Below are 15,465 nucleotides of genomic sequence, written 5' to 3' on the forward strand. Positions count from 1 at the left end.
CAACAGAGTTGCTCAGTTTAATCAAAAGAGGCTAAAATAATAAGGCGCTGGGAGAAGATCGAATACCCTGAGATTTTCAAGAAGGCTCCCTCTGTTTTACTGGATAAATTGTTGAATATTTATAATAAAATACATGAAACTGCTAAAGTGCCTGAATGCTTTAATGATACATCAATAATATTCGCATTACATAAAAAAGAGATTTACATTTAAAAGAGATATAAAAAAGGTAGGACAGAGGTATTTCTTCTGGAAGTACTATCAGAAAGTTATTCTTTAATATGTTATTAGTTTGGCTTAATCTCTGGGCAGAACGATATGGGATAATGCGGGAATGCCGGATTCAGAATAGGTTACAGTACATTAGATAATATTCATAATTTAGTTAGTAATCATTAAAGTAAATGACATCAGAAATTTAAACTCACATTTTTTTTGACTTCTTCGCTGCATTTGTTAGAGTAGATTGACAAGCGCTTTTTTATAAACTGTCTGAACTTTCAACTAAAATGGTTAAACTCCTAAAGGAAATGTGTAGTGGAACACAGGCAACAATATGGAGTTCTAATGGATTAACGAAAAAATTTGAAACAATAATTGCTTCTAAAACAAGGATGTCTGTTGGACCCTTCCTTTTTTCTCTTTTTGTTAATGATCTGGAAATGATTTTGAAATGGGGAGAGTTTATATAGTAAGCCTTTTAAAAAAGTTGTTAGTTTATGCTGATGATACTGTCATGCTAGCTGAAGATCCGACTTAGTTATGCTGATACTGTTCATAATTGAGTGATAATAATGATGATAAAGGAATGCTACTGCACTGCCAGAAGTGTTTTTGCATATAATTAAACTGCATTTAAAATACGTACAGCGTTGTTTGAAACTGCCAGAAACAAGGTATCAAAATATTTTTATTTTAGTAAGGCATATTATAGAAAAAAGAATATATTTTTATGAAGATTTTAAAGAGCATGTTTAAAAGTATAACATAACACTCAATTATGTCACAGAATTTCAAGTGAATTCTATTGTAGAAATGATTAAGAGAAAAAAGAAGTCGGATTACTTAAGTATTTTGAACAATAGTTGCAGTCATCTAATTTACAAAGAATTAATTAACTTTCTGGTTAATTATGACAGTAATGAAAATTTTAATTTGATTAAAAAGATTTTTTAAAAACAATAGTCGAATTGATTTATTTGAACAAGTACTCATTTTTGAGTAACTCTGTTTTTTCTATGTGTAATTTGCAAAAAGAGGTGGACATTGCACATTTTGTCCTATTCTATGGGTGATGAGGCTAGTTTTTTAACATGGAATTTTTGGAAATGTAGGATCTGAAGCAGTATCTTAATGGAAGTGGTTTGTCAATATTAATTAAATACTGAATAAGGCTTGGAAATATAGATTTTCATTGATTTAAGAATTTAATTTTTAATTATAAGTTTTTCTTAGTTCTACAATCCCTCTGACATCATAGACCAAATAGTACTGTTTTTTGTAATATTTTAAGTTTGTTTGTAAATATTATTTCAATAAAGGCTGTTATTATTTATTACTTTAGAGAATGAGTGAGAATGACATGTATGAATGTAAATGAAGTGTAGCCTTCATTCCTGAGATATGTGGTTAATTGAAACCCAACTATCAAAGAACGCTGGTATCCACGATCTAGTATTCAAATCCGTATAAAAGTAACTGGATTTACTAGGATTTGAGCCTTAGAACTCTCGATTAAACTAATCAGGATATCCACTTCTTTTCTGTTTGGCTTCTGGAACCACAGTTACGTATTATTATTATTTCAGAGGATGAATGAGGATATGTATAAATGTAAATGAAATAAGTATTATACAGTCTCAGGTCTACCATCCCTAAGATGTGTGGTTAATTGAAATCCAACCACCAAAAAACACCAGTATCCACGATCTAATATTCGAATCCATATGAAGTAACCACCTTTACTAGGATTTGAACCTTAGAACTCTCTACTTTGAAATCAGCTGATTTCCAATAATGAATTTAACCATTATACCAACCCGGTGGGTTTCTGGGTTTCCACTAACACTACAGGGACTTTCTACGAATTTGAACAGATTGCCTCCTGTATGGCCAAAACTAGTAGGATTCACATTCATATATAACTGCCCACTTTGCCCCTAGCCTTCTTGAACTAACCCACCAGAGTAGATCTCTCCTTCCAGGTGGATATCCCTACATCTATAGTCAAATCGTCCTAGGAAAAGTTTCTGCCCTCCTCTTCCACATGAACTTTTTTATTTCAGTCTCATCCATCATGGCCAGAGATACCCTAGTTTCCTCTGATTGATTAACAGACATGCACAATTGTCTTCACCTACTTTCTCTAGTTGGGCAAGTCTACAAATGTGACTACTACCCGCAGCGAGCCATGGATAGCTGGAGACCTTCTGTATTCTCCTGTCATGCTTGGCACCCCTTCACTGCTGCTGGATCGGTTCTAAAATGCAAACATAGATTACAGCCCTTGTTCTGTAAAGAACACAAGTAGGACTAAAAAGAAGTATTCCCTTGCTTGTAACAAGGACTTACAACCAGAAGTTGTTGTCACCACTTCACCGCAGTGAGGTGGGTGCACGTCGTAGCATAAAAATGCCTTACACTGTGTCCAAGGGTCAAAGATCAGTCTAACTGAAATGGAGCATACCTATAGCTGCAATATACACTAGCTTTCAGCTAGCATCTAGCTGAAGATACACACTCGATTGACTAGTTAAAACAGCACTAAAAGTATATTTGATAGCCACAGTCACTTTCAATGCATCTGAGGGACCAGAGTGTTTCCGGGTATCCACTCTTTTCTTCTGTTTAGACTCTGAACCACCATACGGTATTACTTCAGAGGATGAATGAGGATGATATATATGAATGTAAATGAAGTGGGAGTCTCTGTTGAGAAGTGAACATGAAAGATTGTGTTAAATAGTGCTCCTGGGTTAGTGTGTTACTAGTGCTTGTGTGTTGGTGTTCTGTTTCGTTTCTGGCCCACCTGTGTCCATCACCATGTGATGTCGGCAACATCCCATTAGGATGCCTACCCAGGCCTTCAGCCACATACCAAGCTATTGTCAACAACCGGATAACTTTTAAAAATTTTTTAAAAACTACCTAATTTTCTTTATTTCTATAAGTTAATGTACTAGTGAATACTATTGAACTTTTACAAGTAATTTTATTCCTAATTCTCAACTTAATTTAATTTAATTAATTTATAAATATTAATATTATATTTATAAAATATAATAACTCTGTTAAGTTATAATATAATAAGTTATAATCTAGATGCCGTGCTAGAAAATTGGGATGGGCCCATGATACTCATGGGCGACCTCAACGCTAAACACGAGTCTTGGAATAGCAATCTGACAAGTTCAAATGGCAGGTTGCTATACGAAAGGGCACGAGCACGCCGGTTAGTCGCCGTAGGCCCCAAGGTGCCCACCTTCATCCATCCAACGGGAAGATCGAGACCTGATGTACTCGACATCGCAATTATGAAGGCGGTAACAACTCCGGTCATGATTGAAACGATAGAAGACCTCAGCTCAGACCACTCTCCTGTCTTATTGGTGTTGGAACAAGCAGGGCGAGGCCAAGACCCCCCCCGGACTATACCCTGAAGGTCAGTGAATTGGAAAAGGTTCTATGAAACTCTCCAACGGGATAACAGGCCAGCGCATCCTGAACTCCTGACCACACCGGAGGAAATCGGCGACACGGTCAAACGCGTCAATGACCGAGGCTCTGGTACAAGCTCCTCGGGAAAGACCACGAGGCCTATCCGTAATAATCTCCCACCTCACGTCTCTTGACGCTATAGCAGATAAGGGCCGACTGAGGAGGAGATACGGAATCACCCTGTCCCCCGATGATAAAAGGGCTTTTTATATTCAAACGGACAGAGTGAAACAGCTGCTGGCACAAAATCGAGGATTCGTGGAATGAATACCTCGCCTCGGTCTCAGACGACCATGCCTCGATGTTTAGGCTAAATAAAAAACTACGAGAAAGAGCCACCCGGTTGAAGGGCAACGAGGCCTTCTGACATATTCCGAGGCGGACAGGGCGGACGTTTTCGCTGACACCCTGGAGGGCCAATTTACTCCAAACCCCCCTCCCGCCACGAACGACGACTACACAACCGAGGTAGAGTCCTTCCTCGTAGATTATTTAGCACAGGTGGAGGACGTCCCACTAGAAATAGACCAATTTACTGAGGCGGAGGTTTCCGCTGCAATCAAGGCCACAAGCCCCGTCAAGGCTCCGGTGCCCGTGCATTCCGGAATGTTCCACCCGCTCTTATAACGACCATAACCACAATATTCACGTCAATTTTGTACGTTGGATATTTTACGAATTGCTGGAAAACTGCAAAGGTGGTATGCCTACCCAAAACTGGGAAAAGTCTGCTCTTTCCCCAGAATTACAGGCCGATTTTCTTATTACCAGTGTTGTCAAACCTATTCGAAAGAATTTTCCTGGAGAGACTTAGGCGACATTTGGGAAAAGGAATACGGCCTGAGCAATTTGGGTTTAGGGAGTGCCACTCGACGACCCTGCTGCTGATTAAAATAATAGACAATCTTGTCGGAGACCTAAATAGCGGTAACTGCAACCGTTTTTCTAGATGTGGCTAAAGCCTTTGAAGTTTGGCATATCGGCTTGCTGTATAAACTCGCAAATACGACGATTCCCTGTCGCTTTGTCAGATTGATACGGTCTTATTTACTAGACCGACAATTTGTTGTACGCGTAGGGGGAACAATCTCCTCCACCAGAGACGTAGCCGCTGAAGTCCCCCAAGGAGCAGTGCTTTCGCTGTTCTTGTACACGCCTACGTCAACGATATGCCGCTGTCGGGAAGGAGTCAAAACGCAGACGCAGACGACACGGCATATATTATGAATCCGGAAGTGTAGATTACGCCATTGAGAGACTCCAACGGCAATTGGATCTAGTAGAGCCGTGGCTCGATATGTGGAAAATCAAGGTCAACGGTGAAAAATCGGTGGCAGTGATGTTCACATACAAGTCACGTGCTCCAGCCAGGCAGCTGGAAATCTTAGGAGAGAAAATCCCCTTTGGAAAAACAGTCAAGTAGCTGGGAATAGTCCTGGATAAACGGCTTACCTTAGGAGAACATGTTAAATATGTGACTCAAAGGGCAAAGGCCGTCAGGGCTTCACTATACCCAGTACTGAACAGTGCCAGCCCATATCTACTCGCGACCAAATTGCTCATTTTTCGGCGATACGTCCTGCCGATTCGGCAGGGGGAACTTTGTTGAACTCCACGCTTCAAAAGAAATTAGAAACAGTCCAAATCATAGCATTGCGGACGATATTTGGAACACCGTGGTTCGTCAGAAACGTCACTCTTCACTACGATGCGGGACTACACACAGTATTCGAGGTGGGAATGGCGCAGGCACGCAGACTGTTCGGCAAAACGGCCGTTTCCGAACACGACCATCTTGGGGGTATAAGAAAACCCCCGGCCTCATGCCGTATTAAACGAACACCGTGAAGAAGCGGTACGAGAGTCAAAAATGACAAACCAGGCTTAGGAGCCTCTATATCGCGTAACCTATAAACGGAAACCGCGCAAAAATTCCGGCCATGAAAGTAACCGTTTTCACAATTAAATTTTGTTAAAACTATAAAAACCTAAGCAACACCCCACAACGTCCCACGAAGAAACCACAATTTCATTTAGTCAGCATATGCGACTCCCTCCGGAGAACGGGGCGCATTTCTCCCTCCGTTGAACTAGGGCTGCGGTATACGCATTCCTGCTAGCCCATAGGTGCTGGTACCGAAACGACTTCAGCGGATGGACTGAAGGGGAATCATACCGAGACTACTAGGCTCAAAAGCTTAGTCTCCCACGGTCAGAACCAGTAAATAAATTTCACGCTGTTCCATACAGATAGGAACGCAAATTACCAAATCTGTCCATAAATAAAACTTAAAATTTATAACCGCCACTAAATAACCGATGAAACCCGCCCGATAATAAAAAGATACAGTAGCAAGGGACATTGTCCAGGCTCTGCGATCTGTAGGGACAAATACTGTAACTCCCGCTATTCTTGCGTCCCTCTAAATGAAGTGTTGTAGTCTTGTACAATCTCAGGTTGACCATTCCTGAAATATTTGGTTAATTGAAACCCAACCACCAAAGAACACTGGTATCCAAGATCTAGTATTCAAATTCGTAAAAAAGTAACTGCCTTAACTAGGATTTGAACCTTAGAACTCTCGATTTCGAAATCAGCTGATTCGTAACTGAGTTAACCAGAAGACCAGCCTAGTGGGTTTCCGGGTATCCACTGCAACTGAGTTAACCAGAAGACCAGCCTAGTGGGTTTCCGGGTATCCACTGCCAAATACCAAAAATTTTGCATTAGCAATAAAGGCTTTTCTTTGCATTCTGAGAGATTTCTATCAAATCAAAAATATTGTAGCACAAAACAACAATACCATATGAGAAAAAACTTTTCATTATTTAAATAAATAAGTTTCAGATAAATTTTCATAATTAACACAAAGTACCTTAAATTCTGACACCAATATCCTGGTCCTTGCTGACATTCATCAGGCCAATTTAAAGCAGTCTTTTCTTCTGGTTTTGGAGTGGTATTTCCTTGTGATCCTGTAAAGAAAGAAAAAAAATTGCACTATAAATTAAATAGGAAAATGTTTTTTTTTTTTAAGTAACTTTCTACCTACATTCTTTACCAATTAAACCCCCTAAATAAGGCTTATCGCAGTATAAAACAAAAATATTTTTCTACATAAAATAAAATTGAACTTAACATTGTTAAGTACACAAAAAGATACAAGTACAATATTAAATTCTGGGGTTTTAATACATCAACTGAGAAAAAAAGCGTCCGCGCTTAGCCGATTCCTCCACTATGCCTACCACGAGCTGTACGTAGATGTTTGGTAAGCGCACTCTCTCTCACCCTTATACAGACTAAACGTACACATGTGGCGAAAACGTTATTTTACACCATTAATAATGCATACAAGAGGTCTGTTCAGAAAATAAAAGAACATATTTAATTATGCGCCAATAAAGATATTTAATGACGTGAGGTTGGAAGCATAGTCGCCTCTGTAACCACATGTTCTTGGACTGTTGATATCTCATTTGGTTTTTGTTTTATTGTTATTTGAGTGTTTGTGTTTAAGTGTTAGTAGTAATTTTTGTAATATGCAATTTTCAGGAGCAACGATACAACGTAAAATTTTGCGTAAACTGGGGAAAACTTTCACAGAAATGTTTCAACTTTTGAAACAAACTTACGGAGATGATGCGCCGAGTTATACGCAATGACATGTTATGAGTTTTCACAATTTAAAAGTGGTGTCCGTCAAATGAAGATGACACTCGACCAGAAAGGCCTTCGACTTAAAGTGATGACACCCAAGTTCAGAGAATCAACGACATGGTGCATGCAAATCGCTGACTGCAGAGAACTTGCAGAACTTTTCTGTATCCAATTGGATCATACCATGACATTTAGACTGAAAAATTGAACAAGCACTGAGTTGCAGCGAAAGTTTGTTCCACGTTTTATAACTGAACAACAGAAAGAACATGGAGTGGACGTTTGTCGGTAGCAACTTCTTGAACAAGCCGTGAAGATAAAACATTCATGCAAAGGATCACACAAGAGACAAAAATTCAATCAAAAAAAAAAAATTGTGTATTACAAAAATCGCTACTAACACGTACTCAAATAACAATAACACAAAAACTAAACAAGATATCAAGAATCCAATAACATATGGTTACAGAGGAGGTTATGCGGAACACAATCCTACCAGCCAAATGTCATTAAATATCTCTGTTAGCGCGTAATTAAAAATGTTCGGTTATTTTTTGAACAGACCTCATATAAAAATGCATTAAGGAGAAGTGAGTATTGAGAATTATATTTTATACAAAATTATGTTTCGCACTTCAGAGTTTTTTTTAGCTCTTTTAAAAATGTGAATTTATTGCTTTAGTTAACATTAACTTAATTTCACTTTTAAGCATTCAGTGTAATGATTTTCAACCTCATTTTGACTTAATATTCACTGCAGTCTTGTTATAAAACTAATTAGAAATTAAAAAAAAATTATTTTTGCTAAAAACATTGATACACATTTTATTTTTTATTTCTTGATCCCAAAGTAGTCCCAGTTTCAAATTTTCTTAACTGCTTAACAGTATAATGACGAATAACACATATTTTTATTTATTTAAAAAAATGAAGCCCTTTTTTCTGAATTTCAACCTTTGATCTTGAAATCAAACTTTATGTAAACATAGGCTTGTTGTATACCATATGAAAGAGCATCAAATAACCTATATTATGAGACCATGTTTATAATAAATAACAAAGTTATGTTGACTTAACATTACTGCCGTAAGTCAAAATTGGTATTTTCCAGCAAATTTGAAAAGCTCTAAAAACGAAACAGTTTATGATCAAGATCAGAAATTCATTATTTTCTCAAATCTCTATCTACAGTTAATTCATACCAAATTTCATGAAAATTCCAGTTGGACAGGTTGTGGGCCTTGTTGATTTAACATGAAATGACCCATGCTTCGCTTCCGTTAACCGTCCATGCACCGACATACTTATATCAAATCAGCAGCCAGACTGTAGTAAAAATACGCGTTCATAAGTTTTGTATGAACAAGAAAGTGAATCAATTTTGCAAACTTGTAAAGAGGAAGATATTTTTTCACATTCTGAATTCCTTAATAGTTAGTTGACTTTAGATGAAGTTAAATCAGTGATCCTTCATTTTCAGAAGCAAAAGCCCCACAACTACACCAACTGAGGCAGAAAATGATGGGAAGAAGTAGACCATTACTTAACTGCCCTTCCAAAAACATTTTTCGGGGTTTAAAAAGTACAAAAGGTATTTTAGCAAAACAATTTTGCATATCATTGAATAAGATATTATTATTGTAGTAAAAACAAAGTGAAATGCAAATGATAATCACTCTACAGAACATATACTATTCTTGTAGAATAAAAAAGTGGTTGATACAACAGTATCAGAAATATGAAAATCTTTTGCAATCCCTATTTACATGGATTTTTTGACTACTCAAGCTTCAGTGTTTTATACAAAAATGCTCATTTCCAAAAGTAATGAGCAGGAACAGAATCCAGCTCCTTCTTACATTTGTACACTTTGCTGACAATTCATCAACTGATACTCAAACTGTAATGAAGTCAGGAAACATTTGAATTTCATGGTGGAACGATTTTAATGCTAAATATACACCTGATGAAACGTCAGTTGTTAATGAAGTAATGATTCCTTTCAGAGGAACCTCATTCTTTAAGCACTCATTATATATCCATTATAAAGCGTAAACACGTAAATAAATTGTTAAAGCCCTCTGAATATACATTGCCAACAATAGTTTATTCAGGGTAAGACTAAAAAAGAATGTCAGTCTTGCTGAGAAGGCCGTTTCAGAATTTATGTGAGAAGTGTTTACATGAAGGTTGAATTACAGTAGTAGATGTCAGGACCTTAATCCTCTATTTAAGTCTGTTATTCAAAAAGATGCTCATTTATTAAGAACAGAATGACATAACAGAAAACATCTAACAAAAGATGGAGCAGAAAATAAAATAAAAAGAGGAGAGGTTAATAATTAGAAATCAAACTTGTAACGGAATTATAGTGAAGTGGAATTTTTGACTACAAAACACTCGCTAGGTAAGGTATCAACTGGAAAAATAAATTCAGTATAAGACGAAATGACACAGCCTACTTCTAATATAGAATACAATAAAGGAAAGCAAGAAACACAACTGTCTGTTCAAACAGCTAGTTAATTCTCTCCTCTCAGAAAGTATATCTTATGGAACCACAAAGTAGCTGTTAAACATATCCATTGAAAATTACTGGATTGTCTGCAAGAATTTTCATAACAAAAAAGTGCAAATTAAGTAATTTAGAGAAATTTGTCCACAGATGTTAAAAATGGAAAACAGATCTTTGCATTCAACCTAATATAAGTAAACATGTCTAAGTGAAATCGGTTGAAAGAGATAACAAAAATCAACTGAAGAGATGGTCCAACCAAACTAAAAAAATAATAATGAAAATTAAACAAATTTATCACAAAACTGAATATATTCCGAACTCAAAAAATTTTGAAACATATACGACATTAGTCAAATAACAAATCTCACTTGAATAAAAAATAAATAGAACATGAAAAAAATTCAATGCATAACTTTAGAATCAGCTTCTACATTCTATGAATTTTTAATCGTAACAATTTTACTCTAGATATCAATATAAAAGAACACAAAATACTTTCCTTATATGTGTATTCAAAGGAGATTTAAAAAAGGGGGAAAAGTAGTTAATAAGGAAGTTGACATATACAAACATCATGAAACAAATCATACTCAATAACGATGTATATGCATGAATAACTTGATTAATATTCAAACTGTTGAATATCCAATGAATCATCAAGACGATTCATCGACCTTAAAATAAACTTCACGTCAGCATTAAAACCGGTTTTGCTGTACTCATCATTTATAAAGATAGGAAAAAAACAATTAAAACACGCTTAACTATAAGAAAATCAACAAACTTAAGTTAAATGCCAAAGAAAAAAATTTATTTATATTTCACACATATAGAAGCTTGTGATTGTATTTTAAAACAGCTGACTGTTAATAATTTACGTTTAGCTTTAACATTTCAACAATCTGAACAAAAAAATATGATGTGGACACCACATAAACTTCCTTATATGCCTATTAAATTACATATGCACTTTTTTTTTCTTATTGATTATTTACAAAAATTTTTACAAAAAACCTTTTTAATAAATATTTAAATTTTTACTAATAAAAAAAAAAAAAAAGGTAAATGAAGTCTGACTCGAACCGATGTGTCTTCCCCTTGTAAGAACCAAATATTTCATTGAGTAAAATTTTATTTGGCTATAACTCTGTTAACCAACGAAAATAAGTACTAATGATATATCCAATTTTTTTTTTTAGATTTTGGGCATTTTTGGTCAAGTCGATTGCAATCAAAAGGAGAGGTGTAAAACCAGATGTTGCAACAGTCCTAAATCCAAAATTTCAACATTCTACAGCTAATCGATTATGAGTTACGCGAGAGATATATACGTACGTACATACAGACGTCATGCCGAAACCAGTCAAAATGGATATTTCCGTTGAAATATGAAAACCGACATTTTTCGCGATTACAATACTTCCTTTACTTCGTACAAGGAAGTAAAAAAAAAATTAATAATATTCAAAATAATCACAGAGCTTCAATCGAAAAAAAGATATTTTAAAATAAATTAACATCTATCCTAATAAAGCTGGACGGCTGTTTTCAGTAGAAACCGCAAATAATAATGATATAATATTGATAAACAATTTGTCAATATTTTTAATCTAATTGCTGATGATAATATTTGGAACACAGCAACACTTGATTTTCTAAGATTTGTTTGTACGGGGGGGGGGGGGAGTGAATAAAGACTCAAAATCTCTGTTAGGTCTCTAATTTGGGTCTTACTGAGATTGCAAAGTACGCAGATGGGTAGATCACACTTTTTCCACCCACCCAACCCATTTCCTTATTCTTCATAATTATTGGCTCTTAATGCAGGTTTGACCCTCACAAAGTCCTGTTTGATAAAAAGCACTTTTTGGGTATAATCATCCAGCATTCCATTTCCTTCCAAAAAAAAATTGGGCTAATACTGCAGGTTTTGCTCCTTAAATAGGGTAAAAGCAATTTTAAAACAAGTGCTAATAGATATTCGATACTTACGTATTAGCCCGTCAACCATAAGACCCCGTAACTTTGAAAATATCATTAACGTACTTTACACATTAAAAGTATAAGCATTATTGCTTATAATAATAGATATAAATTAACCTACGCTCACTAACCTCGACTGTTTTGATTATTTAAATAATGAACAATTGCAACAGTTACTGAATTTATTATTTAATGTTCAAAACATTACTGTGTTAATTAGTCAAGGTTAAGAAGCGAAGCAAGCGTAGGTTAAGTTTGGTTAAATTATAAAATAAATAAATTTAAATAGTTATAAAAATGGTAATATAGTACAGGCAATTTGTCATCAAAATAGGCTGTATTTGTAAATCCTTACATACCGATTGATCTTTTGTCCATGCGTTAGTGGTGATGAGGGAAGCTTAACTCCAGATTTTTAACATCCCCCCTCCAGTAGATTTTTGAAAAACTCAAAAAGTTTTTGAAATGCGTTTTTCTCTGAATCTATGCATTTTAGAGAAAAGTTTTTCAAACAAAAAATGTAGAGGACATTCTCCTCTACAATTAATGTCTTTGAAGTTATGCCGTATAATTTGAAATTGAAATACTAGGTGGCGCTGAAGTAGTAAAAAAACGTTGTAAACGACTAAACCGGTTTAGAACACGTGCCCAATTCACAACATTTTCACACTTTCAGAAGCTTCAGCTCCAAAACGGTAAGTCGTACAAGAAAATTGTTTAAATAAAAGTTGTCTGTTTTTTTTAGATTAACAACTTTTCCAAATGCAATACAGACGAAAAACAATTTTTTCTGGTGAAAAAACCCGAAAAAACACGTTTTTTACAACTTCAGGGCCACCTAGTATTTCAATTTCAAATTGTACGTCATAACTTAAAAGTCGTTAATTGTAGAGGAGAATGTCCTCTACATTTTTTGTTTGTAAAACGTTTCTCTAAAATGCATAGATTCAGAGAAAAACGCATTTCAAAAACTTTTTGAGTTTTTCAAAAATCTATGGGAGGGGGATGTTAAAAATCTGGAGTTAAGCTTCCCTCATCAACCCTAACATATGGAAAAAAACATCAATCGGGAAGTAAGGATTTTCAAATAAAAATACAAATTGACTGTACTATAATATAACTATATCGGGTGATATTAACAATAACCCAAAATTTTGCAATTTATTGGTCGACGGGCTAATACGTAAGTTCCGGATATTCTTATGCTGTAATGGGGAATTTTTGATAGCTTATTAATATTGTTGAGTAAAGCATAATAAGAATTTATCAAAATATAACTTCTTAATTTATAAATAAACCTTAATTTACATAGTTTTATGAGGTGCAGTAAAATGTCAGTGAGAAATCCTGACTAAATACAGACAAATGAATCTTAGTACATCTAAAATTACTAAGCTGCCACTCAACCAATACAAATTTGTTGTTCAAGTTATTATGTGGCCTGACATTGATTTAACTGCCTCACTATTTACACACCACAAAAATAAATTATATAATAAAATTACTTTATTCGTCGTAATATATAAGAAGAATTATAACTTTATTTGTACATTTATTAATCAAAATAATAAATTATTCTATGAATCATAATAACAACAATTTTTATTACAAACAGAAATAAAAATCAATAGATCATGAATGATTTATTATTTCATATTATTTAAGTGTACATAAATAAAACTGAATGTAAACGATTAATATTTGTTTATAAAAATTCTGGTGCGTCAAAAGGTCGGTTTTCAAGTGGCCTAAACGATAAATACTGATAACGCTTGCGTATAGATAGTACAGAAAGTACGATGTTCGAGACGCACAACTTATAATTTAAGTTTGAATATAATAATTATATATTGGTCAACAATTATCAGTCCATTTCAGAAATTATATTTGCAAGTCACATCTTAAAGCACGCAAAACAACCACTTCTACCTAAGTAAATCACTTTATTTACCTGGCACATAAATAAATAAAATATATATTGTAAATATTAATCGAATAAGAGGGTCATTTGGAAAGTTCTTGGTAGACGTAGAGGATTATGGAAGTACGACCGACTGACTTATTGTATTTGTCAAATATGATCCCTTAGATGGCATGCTGCAAAGTTTCAATTGCATACGTTAATAATTTGTGGCAATCAAGTTTTAAAAATTTTTCTGAAAAATGGACAAAATTGAAGTTTGGGCTGTTATAAAGTTCTTTATTTTAAAAGTTTAATCCCGATGTAAATAGATTACAAGAAGAGTTAGATTCCACTCTATGGGAATTTTAACTGTAAAAACTATGGGCTGATGTGAATTTAAACACGGTTGGTTATGCAGCCATTCAAGATATGGATGGTCAAAAACCACTAAGATTAATAAAAACATCACAAAAATTCACCATGCCATATTAAATGATCAGACTGAGGGTACATGATCTTGAATTGAAAACATATCGTTAGACTGTGTCCGCTACATTTTACACAATGTTTGGATATGAAAACGATTTCTGCTCGATGGATGTGTGTCTGATAACTAACATCCAAAAACACAATTGACTGAACAGTTCAAAAAGAGTGTTTAGGATAATTTAAACTTGATTCCGCTGGTTTTTTTTTTATGTTTACAACATTAGATGAAAGATGGATACACCATACTATTAACAGATCAAAAAACAGTCTAAACAGTGGGTGGGAGCAAATAAAAGTGTGCCAAGGAAAGCGAACACGGTTCCATTTGCAGGAAAAGACATGGTTACAGTTTTTTGGGATTCTTGTGGTATGATGCTCATAAGCTATCTGGAAAAAGGCAGGATCATCACTAGGGAGTATAACGCTTTGCAAAAGCACGATTGTAAGGTACTATTAAGGCAAAATTTCCATATCTGGCCAAAAAGAAAGTGTTCTTTCATAATGCATCTGCACATATTTCTTTGATTGTTGCCGTAAAACTCCATGACCTATGCTTCAAAATGCTTCTTCCACATATGCTGAACTTTATTTCCAGCAATTACTACTTCTTCTTCCCAAACTTGAAAAAATGTGAATCTTTGTTGAACAAAGACTCACTTCAAATGATGAGGTCAAGGCTGAGACAAACATTCAATTTGCAGAACTGGACACATCGGAGTACATTGATGGTATCATTAAGTTGGTTATCCATTGGTTTAAATGTGAAGAATTGCACGGTGACCCTTTGAAAATGTTTTTAAAAGTATTTCGGAAAAATATTTTTTCTTCATCAGGCCAGAGAACTATCCGAACAGCCCTTGTATAAATATTTAACACAGGAGTGGAGCAACAATGCTTGCTCAAGGAACAATCATTAATAATCTCGTTAACAATTTTATTTTATTTTTTTCAAGTTGAATACGTACACTGTTTAACAAATTTCACTCAGTTTGACCAACTATATTCCAAAGAAACAATTCTAAACAAAGACATAAGCTCCATCCTTGTGTGTTTTTTTTTTTTTTTTTTTTTTTTTTTTTAATACAAGTTATCAGACCTCTCTATAGATGCACAACACATCTTTAAAATTTTCAGATAAAAAGTGTAGGAATGCTAAGTGTTTAATCACTTATTTATCAAATTGCTTCTGGACAT

The 15,465-nt window shown here is 34.8% G+C and overlaps 1 protein-coding gene across 3 annotated transcripts in view; it reads right to left on the reverse strand.

Annotated features, from left to right (window-relative positions):
* Positions 1–15,465, reverse strand: part of Sap-r (prosaposin) — a 176,897-nt gene that overhangs the window by 116,146 nt on the left and 45,286 nt on the right. For all 3 annotated transcript variants that reach the window (XM_075359692.1, XM_075359691.1, XM_075359694.1), the window contains exon 2: positions 6,594–6,693. In XM_075359692.1, the coding sequence (XP_075215807.1) occupies positions 6,594–6,693 (100 nt within the window). The remainder of the gene's footprint in view (positions 1–6,593; positions 6,694–15,465) is intronic.

The sequence above is a fragment of the Lycorma delicatula genome, chromosome 3 (genome assembly GCF_047948215.1).
Source record: "Lycorma delicatula isolate Av1 chromosome 3, ASM4794821v1, whole genome shotgun sequence".
Lineage (NCBI taxonomy): Eukaryota > Metazoa > Arthropoda > Insecta > Hemiptera > Fulgoridae > Lycorma > Lycorma delicatula.